The 23,922-nt window shown below is 42.0% G+C and overlaps 1 protein-coding gene across 1 annotated transcript in view; it reads right to left on the bottom strand.

Moving 5' to 3' along the window:
• Nucleotides 1-468: 468 nt before the first annotated feature.
• Nucleotides 469-23,922, bottom strand: part of ALDH7A1 (aldehyde dehydrogenase 7 family member A1) — a 55,862-nt gene continuing 32,408 nt past the window's right edge. The window contains exons 10-18 of the mRNA XM_017885351.1: nucleotides 18,673-18,714; nucleotides 16,403-16,497; nucleotides 13,113-13,197; nucleotides 11,456-11,562; nucleotides 9,372-9,488; nucleotides 7,547-7,644; nucleotides 7,284-7,357; nucleotides 3,582-3,657; nucleotides 469-2,241 (exon numbers count right to left, since the gene is read on the bottom strand). Of these exons, the coding sequence (XP_017740840.1) occupies nucleotides 2,187-2,241; nucleotides 3,582-3,657; nucleotides 7,284-7,357; nucleotides 7,547-7,644; nucleotides 9,372-9,488; nucleotides 11,456-11,562; nucleotides 13,113-13,197; nucleotides 16,403-16,497; nucleotides 18,673-18,714 (749 nt within the window). The 3' untranslated portion in view covers nucleotides 469-2,186. The remainder of the gene's footprint in view (nucleotides 2,242-3,581; nucleotides 3,658-7,283; nucleotides 7,358-7,546; nucleotides 7,645-9,371; nucleotides 9,489-11,455; nucleotides 11,563-13,112; nucleotides 13,198-16,402; nucleotides 16,498-18,672; nucleotides 18,715-23,922) is intronic.

Below are 23,922 nucleotides of genomic sequence, written 5' to 3'. Positions count from 1 at the left end.
CACTCAATTTCCTTGGAGAAAACTGCCTCCCCTCCACTGTGAGAAGTCTTCATCTGGAGGGCCTGCCTCCCCAGTGCTGCAGCCAGGAGCTAGGTCTTCACCCTCTTCCCAGGGAGTCACAAGAGCCTGGCTGCTAGGCTCAGCGACTGGATGCTCTCTCCAAGTACAGCACGATCCTAAGCAAGTTAGGCTTTAGTGCCGTGGCAGAAGCAAGCATGCTAACACAATTCCCCACATCCACAATGGAGGCTGGCCATTGTCAGCAGTGGCGGTTGGAACACAGGATTTAGGAGGAGGTAGCAGTTATGAAATGCTCAATATAACCAGTAACGAGCAGCATAAGACCCCTCGCACCTTCAAATATAAGACCAGTAATAACACAAATGTACATTTTAACTTGGGTAGTTAAAAATACTAACAAGTGATTTATATCTGCTAAATCAGCAAAAAAGTACAAAGAGGAACAAATTGAAGGCATGTTTTAATGAACATTATAACCAAAAAAATTGAGTCCTTGTGCTAGAAACACGTAGAAGAAAAATTATAAAATTGTTTCAAAGAAAGCTTTCAGCATCAGTTTTACCTAAAATCTATAGCTAAGATTAGCACTTCCACCTACCTTCACCCATGATTTCTTCCTGCCAACCTTCTCTCAATAGCTATATCATTAGTATTTGGCTTGATTCATGTTCAATTTTGACAACAGCATGTCTAGTTAAATACTACTCGCAGCTGGCCATGGGACATATTATGAATACCTTTGCTTCCCAGATACATTTACAATTGTTTAGTTTTTCATTTGCTTACTTCTCTGGGCCATAATTTAACCCCAAATTATTTGCCATTTATCCAAATCTCTCCACATCCTGATGGATCAAGTTGTCTACAAATGTCATCTTGTTCAAAGGTCTCAGTTCCAGTCCAACCTAGAGGGGTGCCATGCAGAGGGGGATCAGAAAGCGCCAGGAAGAAAGGAGAACAGGGGCCTCTGGACTGAACCATCCCAAAGACTCCTGTGCAGCTTCCCAATGAGAAGAGGTGAGACTGTCAGCAAAGAGAAAGTGAACTTTGCTCAGCTCTCTATGACCACACGCTGCCACACACACTGAGGATTGAGAACAGATCCAAGGGCAACTGCAGACACCTAAAGCTAAAGAAAATGGTCTAAGGTTGTATTAAAAAATCCAGATGCACTTTTTTTTTTTTTGGAGACAGGATCTCACTGTTGTCCAGGTTGGAGTGCAGTGGCGCAATCCAGGCTCACTGCAACCTCCGCCTCCTGGGTTCACACAATTCTCCTGCCTCCGCCTCCCAAATAGCTGGGATTACAGGCGCCCACCACCACACCAGGCTAATTTTTGTATTTTTTGGTAAAGACGGAGTTTCACCATATCGGCCAGGCTGGTCTCAAACTCCTATCCTCTAGTGATCCACCTGCCTCAGCCTCTCAAAGTGCTGGGATTATAGGCATAAGCCACCTCGCCCAGCCTCCAGACGCACTTTGTATACAATTCTGCTCAGGCAGTTTTGGCCTCAGAGTCCTCCAGCAGGTGAAAGACTACAACACAGGAACAAAATCTTTGTCTACCCCACAAATCTCTTCCAGGCTGACACAGCCTTCATAAGCAAGAGCCACGACTGTGATGAATGCCTGTTGTCATTTTAAGCACTGCAAGTTATTCCACATGAATACTGAACTATGGTCCAAGCATATAAGCAAATGCATCTCCCTTTCAATCACATGCCATCCAATGCATGCCATAGGTGGGTAATGTCAAGCAATATTCCCCCACCGAATCCTTTGCTTGCTCAGGAGACACCCTGTATCTACTGCAAAGACTTCTGTTTTCTCCTCTGTTCTGTATTTTCCCAAATTCCTACCCTGGTATGTACTCTTTTTTCTAATTACAAAATAATCATTAACTTTAAAAAACCATATACAACTAGTTGACATAAAAATCCATCTAACCCATCTTTTAGTAAATATGACTATGTTGTAACAATTTTATTTTGATTTTAAAAAAGGAGTCTCTTGATTTAATCAGGGCCTTGGGGTCATAGGGGGATTAGTCACTGTCACAGTCATGATGATGCATTTATTCAGGGAAAACTTTAATATTCTTTGTCTTCTTCAAAAACAATTGCCGGAAAACTTCAAATTTAAGGCATGTTCATCTAAAACACCTTTACTGAAACTTGATTCCTTGGGCCAGAGGAAGGTCTTTACTGTAGTTGATAGTACTAGTGGGAAAAAATGAACAGGATTAATGATAGTACATACGTAACAGAAGATTTTCATGCCCACTTTTAAAATGTAGCAGATCTGTATATTTTAACAAGGTAAGATCTCCAAGTTATAACTTTTTAAGACAAACCTTTAAGATAAAGGACAATGTTAGTATTGGTCTCGTTTTATTTAAAAGAAAAAAGAGAGAAACATAAAAATCTGGAAAGATAAATATCATACATGGTTTTTTGTTGGTTTTTTGGTTTGTTTGGTTTGTTTTATTTTGTTTTGAGACAGGGTCTCACTCTGTCGCCCAGACTGGAGTGCAATGGCATGATCTCGGCTCACTGCAACCTCTGCCTCCCAGGCTCAAGCCATTCTCCTGCCTCAGCCTCCTGATTGCTGGGATTTTAAGCACCCGCCATCACGCCCAGCTAATTTTTGTATTTTTAGTAAAAAAAAGAGAGGGGGCTTTCACCATGTTGGCAGGCTGGTCTTCGACGTCCTGACCTCAACATGATTGATCCACATGCCTCGGCCTCCCAAACTGCTTGGATTACAGGCATGAGCCACTGCAGGTATGGATCACCTGAGGTCAGGAGTTCAAGACCAGCCTGGCCAACATGGTGAAACCTGGTCTCCACTAAAAATGCAAAAATTAGCCAGGCGTGGTGGTACATGCCTGTAATCACAGCTGGTTGGGAGGCTGAGGCAGGAGAATCGCTGGAATCCGGGAGGCAGAGGCTGAGGCTGCAGTGAGCTGAGATCAGGCCACTGCACTCCAGCCTGGGTAACAGAGCAAGTCTCCATCTCAAAAAAAAAAAAATAAAATAAAAGTGTGCCATCGAAAGTGCAAGAAACAGCCCAGCGTGGTGGCTCACGCCTGTAATCCCAGCACTTTGAGAGGCCAAGGCAGGCAGATCACCCGAGGTCAGGAGTTCGACAACAGCCTGGCCAACATGGTGAAACCCCATCTCTACTAAAAATACAACAATTAGCCGAGTGCTGTGGCTCACGCCTGTAATCTCAGCACCCTGGGAGGCCGAGGCGGGTGGATCACCTGAGGTCGGGAGTTCCAGACCAGCCTGGCCAACATGGAGAAACCCCATCTCTACTAAAAATACAGAAACCACGCATGAGACCATTTCATTGTTGGGTGCTGGGCACTAACTGAAGCTAGATAAGAAAGCTAGAAAAATAGTACCAAATAGATACTCGGAGGAGACAGCTGTGGCATGCTGGAAAAATCAAATCAAATGACACTGCACAAAGACAGCACATACAGTAGGAGAGTGTAAAAGCACATTCCCAAAGGCTTTAAGCCCAAACCTATCTTCCCAAAGCCGTTTCTTACCAAGTAGACCTTCTCATGTAGTGTTTCCAGGCATCACTGCCAGACTCCCTGCCACCACCAGTGTGCTTTTCTCCTCCTAGAGAAATAAAAAATATCGTATCTTTTGAGCAGTTTCCGTGTGGGCTCATAGTTGGTATCATTGAAAAGAAGATACCAAAAGGACAGCAGAACAACCTGACTATTCACTTTACATTTAGCCCACAGTATCTCCCCTGCAAACAGATAAATCAAAGACAGAGACCAAGAGACCAAAACAAACAGAAAAAAAGGAATTAAGAGGGAAAATAAAATATAAGGAATTAAGAGGAAATGGAAACATATCAAAACAAACTGTAAACAACAAAAAAATCCCATGTGCCAGGCGCGGTGGCGCATGCCTGTAATCCCACTGCGCCTGGCCCATACACGTTATTCATAGTTTTTCTTTTGAGCAGGGCGCAAGAATATGGAGCTGTAACTGTCTTCTTTATCTCGCTCAATAACTTGTATTAAATTATCAGGGAAAACACAGATATTCCCATTTGATAGAAATACATTAAGAAAATATAATAATTTTGAAATAAAACTTCTCTATTAACTAGTCACCTGGTCTTTCTCATGAAAGGAAAAGAATCTCCATTAAATGGGTTCCAGAAAAATCACAGCTGAATGTTTGCCCTTCTAGTTCTCAAATGCACAAGCAAAGTAAAAAGAGACATAACTGACTTCAAAGAATGGGAAGCTGGTAAAAAGCCTGCACACGTTTGAAATAAAACAAGCCACAGCTAACAGCGAAATTCCTAGCAGGAACAGAGTCACAGGGGCTCTAAGGAACCAAGGCTGAGCACCTGCCTGAGGTTCCAGAGCTAGTGACAGCAGTAAATGGGACTGGGATGGTGTCTCTTTGTTCCTCACCCAGTGCTCTTTCTACAAGATAACACCCCATGGGTCTTCCCCAACAAACTCTTTTATTGTACTTGAATAAAAGCTATTTCTACCCAAGGTGGGCAGGGAGGGAGTAGGGGGAGAATGAATAAAAGAAGAAGAATCAGGAGGCTGAGGCAGGAGAATGGCGTGAACCCAGGAGGTGGAGCTTGCAGTGAGCCAAGATCGCGCCACTGCACTCCAGCCCGGGGGACAGAGCAAGACTCCGTCTCAAAAAAAAAAAAAAGTAGAAGAAATAAGTCCTAGTTAAAATCTCCCAAAAGACTCCCTATCCAGCTACGCACATGCTGGGTGAATGAACTAATCCACTTTCAAGGACCATGCTCACTATTCTGAGAGCTGGTACCCCACTACCCTCTGCGTGCTAGCCAGGCCTGCAGGGCCCTCCCTGCCTCTGTTTTCTACTGCTTTTTCAGTCTGCAAGGGTCCTGAGTGCATCCAAGAAGAAGAAAAAGAACAGCTTCTTCTTCTTTCTCCTACTAGTTGACTCCCACCTACTCCTGGACAGAAACCTTTATTATAATAGAGGGTCAATACATAGTGTCTAAAGTTGTCAGGAGATAGCAGTGAAACATACTATTTAGAAAAACTGACATCAATTCAAAGGTAAATTTGCTTTTTTCTTTTAGTAAAAAGAATCTCAGCCAGGTACAGTGGCTCACAGCTGTATTCTCAGCACTTTGGGAGGCCAAGGCAGGTGGATCACAAGGTCAGGAGTTCAAGACCAGCCTGGCCAACATGGTGAAACCCCATCTCTACTAAAAAAAAAAAAACACAACAAAAATTAGCCAGGCATGGTGGCATGTGCCTATAATCCCAGCTACTCAGGAGGCTGAGGTGGGAGAATTGCTTGAACTGGGGAGATGGAGGTTGCAGCAAGCCAAGATTGCACCACTGCACTCCAGCATGGGCAACAGAGCAAGACTCCATCTCAAAAAAAAAAAAAAGAATCTCAATGTAGCCTCTGGGAAAGGAGGAGAAGAAAAGTATGGGCAAAACTCCTTTTTCCATTATCATACTTCTTCAAAACTTTTATTTATTTAGAGACAGGGTCAAACTCACTCTGTCACCCAAGCTGAAGTGCAGTGGTGGGATCACGGTTTATTGCAGCCTCAAACTCTTGGGCTTAAGCGAGCCTTGAACCTCAGACTCACGAGAAGCTGGGAATACAGGTGTGTGCCACCATACCTGGCTAGTATTTTTTTATTTTTTGTAGAGACAGAGTCCTACTATGTTGCCCAGGTTCATCTCAAACTCTTGGGCTTAAACAATTACAGGTATGAGCTACCACGCCCAGCCCAAAACGTTTTTTTTTTTGGGGAAGACAGGGTCTCACTTTGTCACCCACGCTTGAGTGCAATGGCACAATCTTGGCTCACTGCAAGCTCCACCTCCCAGACTCAAGAGATCCTCCCAACTCAGCCTCCCAAGTAGCTGGGACTACAGGCACACACCACCATGCCTAATTTTTGTATTTTTTGTAGAGGCGAGTTTTTGCCATGTTGCGCAGGTTGGTCTTGAACTTCTAAGCTCAAGGGATCTGCCCACCTCTGCCTCCCAAAGTGCCGGGATTCCAGGCATAAGCCAGTGTGAGTGGCCACCAGAACTTTAAAAATTAACTATAAAAGCTTAACTGAAGAATAGTCAATTGACTGAGTACAGTGGCTCATGCCTGTAATCCCAACACTTTGGGAAGCCAAAGCAGGTGAATGGCTTGAGCCCAGGAGTTTGAGACCAGCCTGGGTAACAATAGTGAGGGCCTGTTTCTTAAAAAAAAAAAAAAAAAAAAAAAAAAAATTTTAATTAGCTGGGTGTGGAGGCACATGCCTGTAATCTCAGCTATTCATGAGGCTGAGGCGAGAGGATTGCTTGAGCCTGGGAGATGGAGGCTGCAGTGAGCTGTGATTGTGCCACTGCACTCTAGCCTGGGCAACAGAACAAGCCCCTGACACACACACACAAAAAAAAAAAAAAAAAAAGGAATAGTCAATTTGAGAGAGCAGGCACGGGATGGAAACAGGGAAAAGAGATACTCATGCATTCAGGCAGCTGCACAGTGCAGTGCAGGCGTTAAGGGGTGAACTGAAAACAGTAGTCTTTTGTCAAAGTCCGTGCATCAAATAGTAATTGTAGTATTTGGTCTAAAAATATAAAAGAATGCTACTAATGATATAAACTTATACAAGTATTAATGAATGTTTGTTTTGCTTCTATATTTTAAAAAAAACAAGCAATTTATTTTACTTTGGATCATATTTAATAAATAATACTGAATATACAATGGTTAGGGAGAGTTTTTTAGGAACAACTACTACCCAGTTTCATCATTAATAATGCATGACTTATTAAGAGGAAACAGGAGCAGAGCCCAGTGAAAAGAAACAACTTAGTATTCTATCTAGTGAAAAAGAGTATGTTTAACATTTATATGCCTACTTTGCAAATAAAAACCAGACTATTTCATGTAAAATAGGGATTCTTAAGCTTTTTTGGGTCTGCAAACTTCTCCCCAGAAAACAAATACCACCATTTCAGGAGTTCATACATTTCAGGTTAAGGGCCTCTCCTCTAACCTGATGCTGCCTCTGAGGAGATGACGTAGGACTCTATGCGATAACTTTGAATACAGAATGTAAGCTTTTTCAGGCCTGTTAGATCATATTAGGTTATTTCAGAATATAAGGAGTGTTTCAGTCTCTTGGTCAACCTTTTCTAAAAGCTGCTAATGGTTTTTCTTTGCTGCCCAACGTGGAAAAGGAGAAATGATTCTCTACGTACCAAAGGCACCTCCAATCTCAGCCCCACTTGTTGGAATGTTGACATTTACAATGCCACAGTCTGATCCTTTAGGTCTGTGTAAAAAGGGAGGCATGGTGAGAGCAATGAACAGGAAATTAAAAACAAACAAAAATAAATAAAAAATCTAAACCAAAGCTCAAAGGCTTTCAATACTGAAAAATTGATTTTCAACTACAATGGCTTAAGTCCACTCACCACTTAAATCAGACTTATATAAATTTTCAAAATAGAGAAAGTTGTACCCAAGCCAGCGGAAGATTCTGCCCAGATCTTTGGTAAAGATGCTACTTGAAAGTCCCTGTTTTACTTCATTATTCCATGCAAAGACCTCCTCTTCATTCTAAAAGGAGAGACATTGGAAGCTGTTAGATGTTACAGTGTTCAGGTCAAAAGTTCACTGACATAAAACTCATTTCCTGATATGCACCCATATAATTATTTTAGTATACAAAAAAAAGGAAACCAAAGAGTCAAGTTTACTAACTGTTTCTCTTATAATTCGGATCATTAATAATAAGTAAAACTTTTTGGGATTTTTTCCCCTAATTATAATTTGAGAAACAAATATTAACACATTCTTCCTTTCATTCAAGCTACTACATATAATAGTTAATATTTATTGAGCTCTTATGTGTGTAACACACTGATCTAAGCACTTAACATGCATTTAGTTATTTAATCCTCATTCTATAACATAGGTTTCCTACTACCTCCCAATTTACAGATTGGGCAACAGAGGCCAAGAGAGGCTAATTTGCTCAAGAGCTCACACAGCCTCATAATGTACACAAACACATTACAAAACACAAAATTATATTATCTAATCCCCATATGTGAAACGATAGGCAATTTAAAGCAAGAAATAAAGAAATGCAATCATATAATTGCAACAAGATGCAATTCTCACTATTCTTTAACTGTTAATAATGGTACATTCAAATCTTGATTCAATCTCTCTGCAGTCTCAAAATTAATCCTAAATATTGACTGGCAAGGCTAGGGCCTGTCTCAAGCTAGGGAATGAGATCTTCTAATTTATTCACCTGTGTCGGTTTTTTTGGGTTTTGTTTATTTGTTTTAGAGACAGGATCTCTTCCCACCTCAGCCTCCCGAGTAGCTAGGATTACAGGTACATACCACACCTGGCTAATTTTTTAATTTTTTGTAGAGACAAGGTCTCCCGGTGTTACGTAGGCTGGTCTTGAACACCTGGCCTCAAGTGATTCTCTTAAAGCACTGAGATTACAAGCATGAGCCATTGTCCCCAGCTTCCTCACCTACTAAAACCTCTACAGTTTGAGATCAAGATATGAGAGCAGGGAAAACAAAACAAAACTCCGCAGCCTGTCCTCTGATGGAGTCTATAACTATAGGTCTTTTTTTTTTTTTTTTTTGAGACGGAGTCTCGCTCTGTTGCCCAGGCTGGAGTGCAATGGTGCGATCTCAGCTCACTGCTATCTCAGCCTCCTGGGTTTAAGTGATTCTCCTGCCTCAGTCTCTTAGGTAGCTGGCATTACAGATTAGAGGCGCCCATCACCGTGCCTGGCTTTTTTATTGTTTAGTAGAGATGGGGTTTCACCACATTGGCCAGGCTGGTCTTGAACTCCTGACTTCAGGTGATCCGCCTGCCTCACCCTCCCAAAGTGCTGGGATTACAGGCATAAGCCACCGTGCCCGGCCAACTTTAGATTACCTCCACATCTCATTTTGTCTGCTGACATGTTCATAGCACTGAATCTGTCAAACCATCCAGTACCACGGTTCAGGAGAAGGTGACTCTATGGCCTACACAGCCCAGAATTAAGATGACAGAAGAAATGATGACTACATACTCCATAAACTCCAACACTAGTGCATTACCCAATCTGGTTTCCCTGGCAGCTAGCTCGGCATGCTATAAAGTTTTAAAGTGTTTATCTCATATTTTATCCTGAACCTTCACATATCTACTATTCAGATTACTTTCTAAAACCCTCTTACAGGCTCATCAAGTGAAATTTAATCCACCATAATTTTCCTCTTATCATTTATTTCAACATTAGACTAGCGAACAGGAGGCACTTTTACCTTGAATTTAAAGACATAGAGAATCGGGGCAAAAGTCTCTGTGTGTGCAATGGACGCATCGTGGGCAAGACCTATCACAATTGTCGGTTCTACATAATTTCCAGGGCGATCCATAACCTAATGCAGAGAAATGAAATAAAAAGAATGAAAGCAATTTGTTGTCTAGGATTTGGGGTCAGAGGATGCAATCTTTGCCTACACTTATAAAGAAAAAAATTAGCATCATTTATAGGTGAATTATTTCTCCAAAATAAATTCCAATCATGAAAGAAAATTCTCTCTTCCTGACATTGGTTCTAACTTAGTTGGTCAGAGAAAAATGGAAATAAAGAGTCAGAAGGGAGAACCATGCCATGTGACACAACCAAGTTATGTTGAACAAACACTGTTGGAAGCAGTTATTTTCACTCAGCCTGGAGTGCAATGGCTTGATCTTGGCTCACTGCAACCTCTGTCTCCTGGGTTCAAGCTATCCTCCCACCTCAGCCTCCCAAGTAACTGGGACTACAGGCACATACCAGCATGCCCAGCTAAATTTTTTTTGTATTTTTAGTAGAGACTAGGTTTCACCATTTTGGCCAGGCTGGTCTTGAACTCCTGACCTCAAGTGATCTACCTGCCTCAGTCTCCCAGAGTGCTGGGATTACAGGAATGAGTCAACATGCCCGGCCACAAACAAATCTTTTTATTTAGGGGGGGTTTTGTTTTGATTTGTTTTTTTTTTTTTTTTTAGTTTGTTTTTTTGTTTTTTATTTGGTCTTGCTTTGTTGCCCAGGCTGCAGTGCAGTGATGTCATCACACTCACTGCAGCCTCAAACTTGTGGGCTCAAGCAATGCTCCCACCTCAGCCTCCCAAGTAGCTAGCACTACATGTGCATGCCACCATACTCAGCTAATTTTTTTTTAGAGACAGGGTCTCACTATGTTGTCGAGGTGGGTCTTGAACTCCTGGCCTCAAGCAGTCTTCCCACCACAGCCTCCCAAAGTGCTGAGATTGCAGGTATGAGCCACTGCAATCTGTGTTAATTTCTTTTTTAATGCTTACGATATGTATTTTTTTATTCTGTGCCTTAACTGACTTTTAAAAATAACAAATAGATTGTAACTGCTCTGAATACAAAGTCTCCTACTGTACTATGAAAAGGAATTCTCCTTTCCATACAAATATTTAGGGACCCAATTCAAAAGCAACCATGACTCAGTTTCTTATATGTCCTTCCAGAAATGTCCCATGCATTTTCTGTTGTCTTTTTTTTTTTTAATATGGAATGCTTCACGAATTTGCATATCATCCTTGTGCATAGGCCATGCTAATCTTCTCTGTATCATTCCAATTTTAGTATATGTACTGCCAGAGCAAGCACTGTTGTCATTCTTTAAAACATGTATTTCTGGCCAGGCACAGTGACTCACACCTGTAATCCCAGCACTTTGGGAGGCCAAGGCGGGTGGATCACAAAGTCAGGCGTTCTAGACCAGCCTGGCCAACATGGTGAAACCCCTTCTCTACTAAAAATACAAAAATTAGCTGGGCATGGTAACAGGTGCCTGTAATCCCAGCTACTTGGGAGGCTGAGACAGGAAAATCACTTGAACCTGGGAGGTGGAGGATGCAGTGAGCTAAGATCACGCCACTGCACTCCAGTCTGGGCAACAGAGTGAGACTCAGGAGCCTGAGGTGGGATGATTGCTTTAGCCCAGGAAGCAGAGGTTGCAGTGAGCTGAGATGGTGCACCACTGCACTCCAGCCTAGGCGGCAGAGCAAGACCCTGTCACAAAAACAAACAGAGCCAAGTGTGGTGGCTCATGCCTGTAATCCCAGCACCTTGGGAGGCCAAGGTGGGTGGATCACTTGAGGCCAGGATGGTGCCACTGCACTCCATCCTGGGCAACAGAGTGAGACTCTGTCTCAAAAACAGACAAATAAACAAAAACATGTATATCCTTGTTTTATAATAATATATGAACAAAGACGGGAGAAGAGGATGTCAAATGGGGTCACTTTCCCAACATGCCCAGAGCCCTGCTTGTGTCTCAAGGAAAAGTTAAAAAGCCGTCACAACTGATCTCAGAGCATCCCTTACCTTGCCCCCGTAGACCACTGTGCCACCTTCCTTCTTTGCTTCTTCCACTGCTCCAAGAAACATGCTCACCGACTGCTTGGTGTGGAGTGGCCCATAGAGAACATTAGCTGGAGAGAGAAGAGGAAGCCTGGCTCATCATTTTGCCCTTTATGGCATCATTTTATTATTAGAACAGCTTTCTCAATGAACAGACCAATCCCTTCCTATATGCTCTCAATTGAGAACATAAGTCAGCATCCTTTTTCCATAAAGAACCAGATGGTAAATATTTTGTATATGCTTTGTAGTAAATGCTTTGGAGGACATACATGATCTCCATCCCAATACTCAACTCCATAATTGTAGTCCAAAAGCAGCCACAAATGACATGCAAATGAATGGGTATGTCTATGTGCCAAGAAACTTTTTTTTACAGAACCAGGCAGGGCCAAGTCTGTTTGCCAACCTCTAGCTTAAAGAATGGCTATCAATTACCCAAAGTACTGCACTCAAAATATAGGGTCAGTTTACTCATTACAGTGTGACCATTCTCTAAGGAAACATCACAGTCTCAGCAGTTGGTGTGTAATTCAAGGGGGAAGAGAATGATGCTTTCCTATGTTATGGCTGCTGGAGACTAGAGCACTGACAGTGACCCAGCGACAGAGGAAGAAGGAAGATGTACGTAGGCCTCTATGAGGAGGAGGCATGTTAGCAGAGCCATCCCCACTCTGGGTGAAGAATGTTTCCAGCAGACAGCACAGCAGGACAGAGCCTGGCATGCCTGGAACACTGAAAGGATGTTGGAGAAGGTGGAGCTCTGGGAGCAAGAGGGAAAATGGACACAGAAAGGTTGGTGAGAAGGCAAGCAGGGCAGGAAGCAGAGAGCAGACCAGGAAGGATCAGGAGCCTGAAAAAAGAAGAAATCAAAAGGACTCTAGGTTTTAATCTAAAAGCAGGCCTGGTGCAATGGCTCACACCTGTAATCCTAGCACTTTGGGAGGCTGAGGCAGGCAGATTGCTTGAGGTCAGGAGTTTGAGACCAGCCTGGTCAACATGGCAAAATGCTGTCTCTACTAAAAATTACGAAAATCAGTCAGGCGTGGTGGAATGCACCTGTAATCCCAGCTATTTGGGAGGCTGAGGCATGAGAATTGCTTGAACCCAGAAGGCGGAGGTTGCAGCGAGCCGAGATCAAGCCTCTGCACTCCAGCCTGGGCAACAGAGTGAAACTGTGTCTCAAAAAAAAAAAGAAAGGAAAAAAATCTAAAAGCAATGAGAAGTTACTGAGGAGTATTTTAAGCAGGAGAGTGAATTATCTGATTGCATTTTAAAAATCACTCTGTAGCAATGGATGCAGAAAGGTCAGTTAGGGGATTCTTGCAGCCTTCCACAAGAAGGTTGGTGTCGGCTTGGACAAGGGTAATAGTAATGAGAGAGAAGCGCACTAAATCTCATTCCACCTAAACAACCTCTCCCAGTCTCACCCACTAGCCCACAGCAAGCACCAAGGGTCGACACCTAGGAGCAGACACGATACCCCAAATCCTAATAACCTGCTTCACGTGCCTTCAGGCCTCTCACGAAAGGGAAAGAAACTCCAAACCTCAGACCAGAAACACTTGTTAACAACAGCTCTCAAAAAGGGATCGCTTTGAAAACAGAAGGACATACTCACAGTCCCATGGGTTCCCAACTCGGATCTGTGCATAGGCCTTTTTAAGTCTGTTTACAACCTCATCGTGGATACTTTCATGTACAAACTAAGCAAAAAAAGAGATATTCAAGGGCATAGTATGATAAATGTACACATTTTTAAACAATGAATAATTTTCTTGATAGTTACTGAAATACTGTAATCTCTAAAAATATAAGCAAATCAAAGCATGTTTATTTTTTAATTATATAATTTCTCATTTTAATATTAACTATTTGAAGTAAAATTTTTCCTTTTAGCGAGAATTTAAAAAAAAAACAAAAGCCCTTTTTTTTTTTTTTTTTTTTTTTTGAGACAGAGTCTCACTCTGTCACCCAGGCTAGAGGACAGTGGCGTGATCTCGGCTCACTGCAACCTCCGCCTCCCAGGTTCAAGCGATTCTTATACCTCAACTTCCCAAGTTGCTGAAATTACAGGCACCTACCACCACACCTAGCTAATTTTTTGTATTTTTAGTAGAGATGGGTTTTTGCCATTTTGGCCATGCTGCTCTTGAACTCATGACCTCAGGTGATCCACCCACCTCGGTCTCCCAAAGTGCTGGGATAACAGGTGTGAGTCACCGCACCCGGTCCATAAGCCATGTCTTCATCAAGTTTCCAAGGATGTATTTGGCTAAGCTTCACAAATACATTAAAGAAGGCCTCAAGTACATCTGTCCCATACTATAACCCTAAGTCCCAGTGAACACAGAGCAGTCATAACTGACCTCTGCTGGGTAACTACAAACACTTAGCTCCAGGCCATATAGGTCTCCAGAGGAGGCCTTAATTAGGTGAGGACAACCCTTGCGTTCTCTGGGTAGTTGTGAGGTCCATGCTATGCTCCAAGTGGCAGAGCTGAACTTGCCAAACCATCTACGCTCTGGGTTAGTCTCCATGTGATGAATGAATTGACCTTATGAGAACTAGTCATGAAGCAGTCCATAGTATTGGAATTTTTATGTGGATATACTGCTAACTCTAAGGAAATCTATTTGGACAATGACTAATATTATTTATTAATATCTAAAACTAATATAAAGGACATCAATAAATATTTGCTCCAAAACACATGAAAAAAAAAAAAACTGGCTGAATAGAGAAATATTTGGCTTTCGTGTCATTTCATATTTTAACATGTAATGAAGGGTATAATCATTTGGAATACATGGTTTTTTCTTAGCTTTAATATACTCTTTAATGCAATTTAATGTTTATGGTGAACATATTTAATGAACTTTAATGTTACAAATATAGTATCAGATTATTTGAGAATGTCAGCTATGTAAAAATAAGGATTTATTTCATTTGTGCAAAACACCTGAAAAAACAAGTATGAAAAGTGTGAGCGGCCAGGCGCGGTGGCTCACACCTGTAATCCCAGCACTTTGGGAGGCCAAGGCAGGCAAATCACCCAAGGTCAGGAGTTTGAGACCAGCCTGGCCAACATGGCAAAACCCCATCTCTGCTAAAAATACAAAAATTAGCCAGGCACGGTGGTGGGTGCCTGTAGTCCCAACTATTCGGTAGGCTGAGGTAGGAGAATCACTTGAACCTGGGAGGTGGAGGCTGCGGTGAGCTGAGATCACACCATTGCACTCCAGCCTGGCCAACGGAGAGAGACTCCATCTCAAAAAAAAAAAAAAGAAAAAACAAGAAACGTGTAAGGTAAAGATAATTTTCATATCTTTTAGCTTATTCTAATTAATTTAGATTATATCAGTCTTATAAAGAATTTGTTCACACTCATCACGAATGAGAACAAAAACCCAAAGCCAATTCCTTAATAATTCAACTGAATCGTTCCTTTTTCATTACAAAAGGAAAACTCAACAATAATAAAAAAGGCTCAAGTCCAACAGAGCTTAAAAAGAATTTTTTTTAAATGGCAAATGCAGTCAAATTTTATACCTAACTAAAATTTCCTCAGGGCCGGGCATGGTGGCTCCCACCTGTAATCTCAGCACTTTGGGAGGTCGAGGTGGGTGGATCACCTGAGGTCAGGAGTTCAAGACCAGCCTGGCCAACATGGTGAAACCTCATCTCTACTAAAATACAAAATTAGCCAGGCAGGGTGGCACATGCCTGTAGTCCCAGCTACTCAGGAGGCTGAGGCAGGAGAATCGCTTGAACCCAGGAGGTGGAGGTTGCAGTGAGCAAGATCACACCACTACACTCCAACCTGGGCAACAGAGCGAGACTCCAACTCAAAAAAATAAAAATAAAAATAAATTAAAAAAAGCAAAAAACTTGCTTATAGTATAGTCTTTTAGTACCACAAAGTCATGAAAATCAAAGTTGTAACACATACTAAACTGAAGTCCAGTTCAATCTAAGTATAGAGATTAAACTTCCTAAATCCCACACTGAAGCTAAACCACATCTCCTTATATACACTTCATATTAATCTGTCCTCTCTCTATATATATGTATGCAGGCTATATATGTATATAGAGAGATCACACATATACAGAGCCATTTGCTTTTCAATGAATCGTATCATTTCAAGTCAAATCTAATTCTAGACTTGAGGCTAAAAATTAAAATGTTTATTGATTGGTTGGTTGAGACAGAATCTTGCCCTGTCGCCCAGGCTGGAGTACAGTGGTGCAAATCATGGCTCACTGCAGCCTCATTAAGCCCTTTCCTGGGCTCAATCAATCCTCCTGCCTCAGCCTCCCAAGTAGCTGGGACTACAAGCATGAGCCATCATGCCTTGCTAAATTTTTTTAACTTTTTATAGAGACAGGGAATCACTATGTTGCCCAGGCTGGTCTCGAACTACTGGGCTCAAGCAATACTCCTGCCTCAGCCTCCCAAAGTGTTAGAATTATATGTTTGAGATACTGTGCCCAGCCTAAAATGTTTAACATGGTTTACTACTTAAAATGTTTTTATAAAAGAGCAAGACTCTATTTTTAGCTATAGTTTAATAATTTTTTTTATCCTGTTTTATTCTCTAAGTGACATTGAACTTCGTCCATATTGTTCTAGGAGTAGGACTGAAAATAGGTCTCATCTCCTAGTCCAACTCCAATCAATTGGTAGTGGAACCCCTACTAGCTTGGGGTGGGAAAAAGGCAAAGTCCCTGATTGATTAACAACATCTGCCATAAGCACAGAAAGAGAACTGCACCACATATTTGCCAGCCACATCTAGAGAGCACATCATTCTAGCAGTATTGCTGACACCTCCCTAACAGCAGAACTCATTAAAAAGTAGTGTTTTAAAAGCAAGACAATCTCACGGGCCTATGCAGATATACTCACCAGTCGCCTCGCAGTGGTACACCTCTGGCCAGCAGTTCCCACAGCAGCGAAGAGAGCTGATGGAACAACTAAGCTGAGGTCTGCATCTTCAAAGGCTTAGGAAAGCACAAACACTTCCATCAGTGAACCAAAACAGGTAGACAAGGTATTTGTTAGCTAGTATAAAACAATGTTGTTTTCTGGTTTTGGTTTTGGTTTTTTTGTTTGTTTGTTTGTTTGTTTGTTTGTTTGTTGAGACAGAGTTTTGTTCTTGTTGCCCAGGCTGGAGTGCAAATGGCGCAATCTTGGCTCACTGTAACCTTCGCCTACCGGGTTCAAGAGATTCTGCCTCAGCCTCCCGAGTAGTTGGGATTACAACGATGTACCACCACGCTTAGCTAATTTTTGTATTTTTAGTAGCAATGGAGTTTCACCACGTTGGTCAGGCCAGTTTCAAACTCCTCACCTCAAGTGATGCACCCACCTTGGCCTCCCAAAGTGCTGGGATTACAGGCGTGAGCCACCGTGCCCGGCAAAAGTTTTTATAAAGCGCAGTAAAAGAACATCAAAACTATTGTTGTAACGTAAGCATATTAATGTCACAAAGACACATATACACATGAGGGGGAAAGGCACACTCTTCTTCCAAGGAAGATTATGAGCTCTATGATCTTTGCCCGGATCACAGAAGGGTAAATTGAGGCTCTCGCCCCTCTGGTCTCTTCATCTTTTATTTCTCAGGGGTTTGTTTGTTCTTTTTTTTTTTTTTTTTTGAGATGGAGTCTCACTCTGTCACCCAGGCTGGAGTGTAGTGGCACTATAGCCTTGACCTCCTGGGCTCAAGCAATCCTCCCACCTCAGCCTCTCAGTGGCTAGGACTATAGGTGTGCACCACCATGCCCACGTAATTTTTGTATTTTTTGTATAGATGGGGTTTCACCATGTTGCCCAGGCTGCTCTCAAATTCCTAGATCAAGTAATCTACCCACCTTGGCCTTCCAAAGTGCTGGGATTACAGATGTGAGTCACCACGCCCAGCCTATTTTAACTTTTCAAGCCTCAGTTTCCTCATCTGTAAAATGGAGCAATAATGCCTGGGGTAATAATGGATGGTAGTAAGTAGATAAGGAAGAGCTGTGCTCTGAGGTCTGGCTACCAGGATACAAATACTAGCATTTGTCATTTGCTCTCCTGTCACTTCAGGTATACAATCATTGTAAGTCTCAGAATATAACCTTCAAATTAGATTAATGGCAATATTTACTTCATAGGATTATTGTAGGGATTAAATGAAATAATGCATATAAAATAGCTGAACACAGTACCTGGCAGACACTAGTGCTCACTAAATGTGAACTATATTTTTTACTGAAGTCTCTCTTTAAAAGTTCATCTAGAGGTCAGGTGCGATGGCTCATGCCTGTAATCCCAGCACTTTGGGAGGCCAAGGCAGGTGGATCGCCTGAGGTCAGGAGTTCAAGACCATCCTGGCCAACATGGTGAAACCCCATCTCTACTAAAAATACAAAAATTAGCTGAGCATGGTGGCATGCACCTGGAATTCCAGCTACTCGGAAGGCTGAGGCAGGAGAATAGCTTGAACCTGGGAGGTGGAGGTTGCAGATTGCACCATTGCACTCCAGCCTGGGTGACAGAGTGAGACTCCATCTCGAAAACAACAAAAAAAAGTTCATCCAGAACAAACACTTCACCATATACTTCTTATATCTCACACATACTCCTTATGTATGTCAACTACAAATATCTAAGCATTTTTGTGACAAAGTCAAACAGTTAAAAAAGAGTATTAAGTACTCTCTAAGCCTACAGGTAAGTGATTTTTTTGTAATGCCTTAAGGACATGTTCTTTACCAATATAAAAGCACTCAATATTCCGCTAAAGACAAAATAATGTTTTTGAAATCTAAAGAAATGATCAAGTTACTTAAGAGTTACTTAAGTTATTCTAGAGAAATGTGGCCAGTTTTCAGGAAACAGAAGAAGAAAAATCAATAAATAATGCCACACTACAATGGCAATGGAAGTCTCATTCACAGGTTCTAGATCATCCCAGGTAACATGTTCTAAACGTGAATACCTCTCCTTTTTAGTTACCTCTGACTTCAAACCAAGCTTGTGTCCTGTCTCCCAAGTAAAATTCCTAAACCCAGGGACTAGGTCTCAGGCATATGCAACATGGAAGAAATGAGATCCAAAACAAGTTTCATATATTCAGGATGGCGATTGTGGAAACTGAACAGAAAACAAACAAAAACAAAGGGCAGCCTTACCAATAATGGCATTGTTTCCTCCAAGTTCCAACAAACTTCTCCCTTTAAAAAAAAATTATATATAAAAATCAATGCCTAGTTCCATATTTACTGCACACTGCTATATAGCCTAATCCCAATTATTAAATTATATAGCCTGTCCAATTATTTTTTATATAGCCTATCCCAATCATATAGCCTATCTTGATTACACCCTATCCCAATTATTTTTCAACTTAAGATTTTCTAATTTATAAAGTAGCATTACTATTGTATCAATATCAAATGTACTGATTTTAGTAACTACTGTGGTTATACAAGAGAATGTCAACATCCTTAGGAAATACACCAAAATATTTAGTAATAAAGGGGACACATCTTTGACTTAATCCAAACAGTTCAACAATAATATGCACCCACAGAGAGTGTGGTGTGTGTGTGTGTGTGCCCGCGCGCGCACTCATAGATGTTGCTGGAGACAGAGAAAATGATAAATCAAGTGGGGCAAAATGTAAGCAATTAGTGACTCTGATTAAAGGGTTTACAGGAATTCCTTATGTTGGTCGTATAATTTTAGGTTTGAAATTATACATGAAAGTCTACAGCCAAACCAAACCACCCTGAACGTGCCCAGTCTTGTCTGAAATTATTCAAGAAAAATAAAGTAAAATGGGACAGCCACTGTAGAAAACAGTATGGCAACTGCCCCCAAAAATTAAACAACAGAGCCTGGGCAACATGGCAAGACCCTGTCTCTACAAAAATTAAAACAAATTAGCTGGGCATGGTAGTGTCTGCCTGTAGTCCCAGCTACTCGTGAAGCCCAGGAATTTGAGACAACAGTGAGCCGTGATCGCACCACTGCACTCCAGCCTGGGCCAACAGAATGAGACTGTCTCAACTAAGTAAGTAAATAAACGAATGAATGAATGAATGAATGAATTAATTACTATATGATCGAGTAATTCCACTTCTGACTATATAACCAAAGGTAGTAAAAGCAGGGACTCTGTAGATATTTGTACACCAATATTCATAGTAGCATAATTCACAATAGCCAAAATGTGGCAGCAACCCAAATGTGCATCATCTGATGAATTAGTAAAGTAAATGTGGTATATAAATACAATGAAATATGCAGCCTTTTAAATTTTATTTTATTATTTTTTTTTTTTTTTTTTTTTTTTGAGACAGGGTCTGATTCTGTTGCCCAGGCTGGGCTATACTGGCATGATCATGGCTTACTGCAGCCTCAACTTCCTGGGCTCAAGCAATCCCCCCACCTCAGCCTCCTAAGTAGCTGGGACAACAGGCATACACCACCATGCCCAGCTCATTTTTGTACTTTTTTTTTTGGCAGAGACAGGATCTTGGCATGTTGCCCAGGCTGGTCTCGAACTCCTGGGCTCAAGAGATCCTCCCACCTTGGCCTCCCAAAGTGCTAGTGTTACAGGCATGAGCCACCACACCTAGCTTATCATAGAGCCTTAAAAAGGAAATCCTACTACATGCTACAACGCTGGGCTGGGCGCAGTGGCTGTAATCCCACCACTTTGGGATTTTAGTCTCTACTAAAAATACAAAAATTAGCTGGGCGTGGTGGTGGATGCCTGTAATCCCAGCTACTCGGGAGGCTGAGGCAGAAGAATTGCTCAAACCCAGGAGGCGGAGGTTGCAGTGAGCTGAGATCGCACCACTGCATTCCAGCCTGGCTACAGAGTGAGACTCCATGGTTGTACCTTGTAGACACTATGTTAAGTGAAATAAGGTAGTCACCAAAGGACAAATACTTACAACCCCACTCAAATGAAAGTAGTCCATATCAATGAAACAGAAAGAAGTAGAAGGGTGGCTACCAAGGGCTGGGTGTAGGGGGAAGGAGGGATTAGTGTTTATAGGCTATGGAGTTTCAGTTTTACAAGATGAAAAAGTTCTAAAGATAGGCTGTATGATCATGTGAATGCACTTGACACTACTGAACTGTGTACCATCTTAACCATTTTTAAGTAAATTTTATGTTGTGTGGACTTTCCCCTACAATCAAAAAGAAAGAAAGAAAGAAACCTATGGCCCATAAGGCCACCATAAAAATCTCTCCTTGGCCGGGCGCGGTGGCTCAAGCCTGTAATCCCAGCACTTTGGGAGGCCGAGACGGGCGGATCACAAGGTCAGGAGATCGAGACCATCCTGGCCAACACGGTGAAACCCTGTCTCTACTAAATATACAAAAAATTAGCCGGGCGAGGTGGCGAGCGTCTGTAGTCCCAGCTACTCGGGAGGCTGAGGCAGGAGAATGGCGTAAACCCGGGAGGCGGAGCTTGCAGTGAACCGAGATCGCGCCATTGCACTCCAGCCTGGGCGACAGAGCAAGACTCCGTCTCAATAAAAAAAAATAAAAATAAAACTCTCCTTACAATTTGATAGTGTCTTCCAATCTTTTCTCTGTGAATTTATATTTAGTTGAGATTATTTCATTTTACTTTATTTTCTGATGTCTTACACCTTTCCGCTAAGTTATTAAGAGTTGTGAAAAGAAAAATCACAGCATTCCATCATGAAGACATACCAAATTTTATTTAGCTGTTTCTCCAGTGTTTAATATATTTGTCGATTATCTACTTAGGTTAGGACTCTTGATAGACACTGCCAACCTATATGCTAGAAAAGTTATATAGCAGGCCATGAGTGCTATTCTTTTCTTTCAGTCTGAGTCTTGCTCTGTGGCCAGGTTGGAGTACAGTGGCGTGATCTCAGCTCACGGCAAACCTCCGCCTCCTGAGTTCAAGTGATTCTCCTGTCTCAGCTTCCCAAGTAGCTGGGACAAGCATGCGCCATCACGCCCAGCTCATTTTTGTATTTTTATTAGAGACAAGGTTTCGCCATGTTGGCCAGGCTGGTCTTGAACTCCTGACCTCAGGTGATCTGCCCACCTCGGCCTCCCAAAGTGCTGGGATTACAGGCTTGAGCCACTGCAACCATCCCACCATTTTTTTTTCTTTCTTTTTTTAGGAGTCACCCAGGCTGGAATACAGTGGTGCTATCATAGCTCACTGCAGCCTCAATTTCTGGGTTCAAGCAAACCTCCATCCTCAGCCTCCCAAGTAGCTCAGACAACAAGCACGTGTCACAACACCTGGCTTGTTTTGTTTTGTTTTAAGAGATGGGTTTTCACAATGTTGCCCAGGCTCTGGTCTCAAACTCCTGGCTTCCAGCGATCATCCACCCTGGCCTCCCAAAGTGCTGGGATTACAGATATGAGCCACTACACCTGGCCTATAAATGCCACTCTTACCTTACTCCTCCCAGCATAAAGATCTGAGAGATTTGTTTGCCTCAATTTTAGACATATGTTTATTTATTTATTTTTGAGACAGTCTCTCACTCTGTTGCCCAGGCTGGAGTGCAGTAGTGCAATCTCAGCTCACTGCAACCTCTGCCTCTGGGTTCAAGCAATTCTCTTGCCTCAGCCTCCCGAGTAGCTGGGCATGCCGCCACACCCAGCTAATTTTTTTGTATTTTAGTAGGGATGGGAATTTCACAGTCTAGCCCAGGCTGGTCTTGAACTCTTGCCCGGCCTTAGACATACATTTATTAATGATCTTTTGATCATAAATTTCCTTAAGCGCACTTTAAAATCAGCTTCCACGTGAATAACTTTTATTCATTTGTGGTATCAGGAGCATATGTGACAACAGGAGAGTATCTTCTCATTTTCATTGCTCTGAAACAGGTAAGCATCAAGTGAATATTAATTATGAAGACGTGGCTGTTATTACCAAAAGCCACCAAATGCTACACCATCTCTAGTCTCTGCTGCAATCATTGAATTAATGACAGTTTGCTGGCTATAGCATAGCACTATGCTAGATGTTAAGAAGAGAAGGAAGGAGACAGAAGCTTTTACACCTGCCATTAGCTTCTCCTGCCTGGCTGCAAGTGATGTTTGGCAGAAGAGGAGGGATCTATACTTTCTACATCCTTCCAGTTCTCTATCAGGCACTCTCTGACTATACTCCTAACCACCAACTCCTCCAAGAAAAGCACCTATAACTTAAGAGAGGCAGACACATTTTAAAAAGTATAATTCTACTATTACTACTACTACTACTACTACTACTACTACTACTACTACTACTACTACTACTACTTAGCCAAGAACAACAAACTACTGCCTTGAGTAAGGAAAAGGGGAGAAAGCTGAGAAGATGAAATCTGCTAGTGGAACTAATGATGTTGAGAATCTTTTCATGTGCTAATTGGCCATTTAAGATGTCTATTCTAGGCCTGGTGCGGTGGCTCATTGCTTGTAATCCCAGCACTTTGGGAGGCCGAGGTGGGCGGATCACGAGGTCAGGAGTTCGAGACCAGCCTGGCCAATATGGAGAAACCCTGTCTCTACTAAAAATACAAAAATTAGGTGTGGTGGCACATGCCTGTAGTCCCAGCTACTTGGGAGGCTGAGGCAGAAGAATTGCTTGAACCCAGGAGGCGGAGGTTGCAGTGAGCCGGGATCTCCCCCACTGTACTCCAGCTTGGGTAACAGAGCATGAGAGTCCATCTCAAGAAAAAACAAAAAGATGTCTATTCAAATCCAATGCCCATTTTTAATTGGGTTGTCTTTCATATTCTTAAATTTTAAGAGTTCTTTAGATATTCCACATACAAGTTCCTTATCAAATGACTTCCAAACATTTTCTGCCATTCTGTAGGTTGTTCTTTTCACTTTTTCCTGATGTCCTTTGAATCACAAAATGCTTTAATTTTGATAAAAATTAATTTGTCTTTTAATTGTTGTTGCTTGTGCTTTAGTTGTCATTTCTAAGAAACTATCGCCTAATCCAAGGTCACGAAAACTTATTCCTATGTTTTCTTTTAAGAATTTTAAAGGTCTTTGATACATTTTGAGTTTGTCGTTGCATAGGAGATGTAGTAGGGGTCTGACTTCACACTCATATGTATAGACAGCTGGTTGTGTCAGTACCATTTGTTAAAAAGACCATCCTTTCCCCCATTGAAATGTCTTGTCACCCTTGACACAACTGACCATAAATGCAAGAGTTTATTTCTGGACTTCCAATTCTATTCCATTGATTTTTATGTCTATCCGTATGCTGGTGCCACATAGTCTTGATTATCATAGTTTTGCCATAAATTTTTTGACTAAGAAGTGACAGTCCGCCGGGCGCGGTGGCTCAAGCCTGTAATCCCAGCACTTTGGGAGGCCGAGACGGGCGGATCACGAGGTCAGGAGATCGAGACCATCCTGGCTAT

Source organism: Rhinopithecus bieti, unplaced genomic scaffold (genome assembly GCF_001698545.2).
Source record: "Rhinopithecus bieti isolate Rb0 unplaced genomic scaffold, ASM169854v2 scaffold_14215, whole genome shotgun sequence".
NCBI classification, from domain to species: Eukaryota; Metazoa; Chordata; class Mammalia; order Primates; family Cercopithecidae; genus Rhinopithecus; species Rhinopithecus bieti.
Note: the sequence above shows the minus strand (reverse complement) of the source record. Positions and strands in the feature narration are given on the sequence as shown.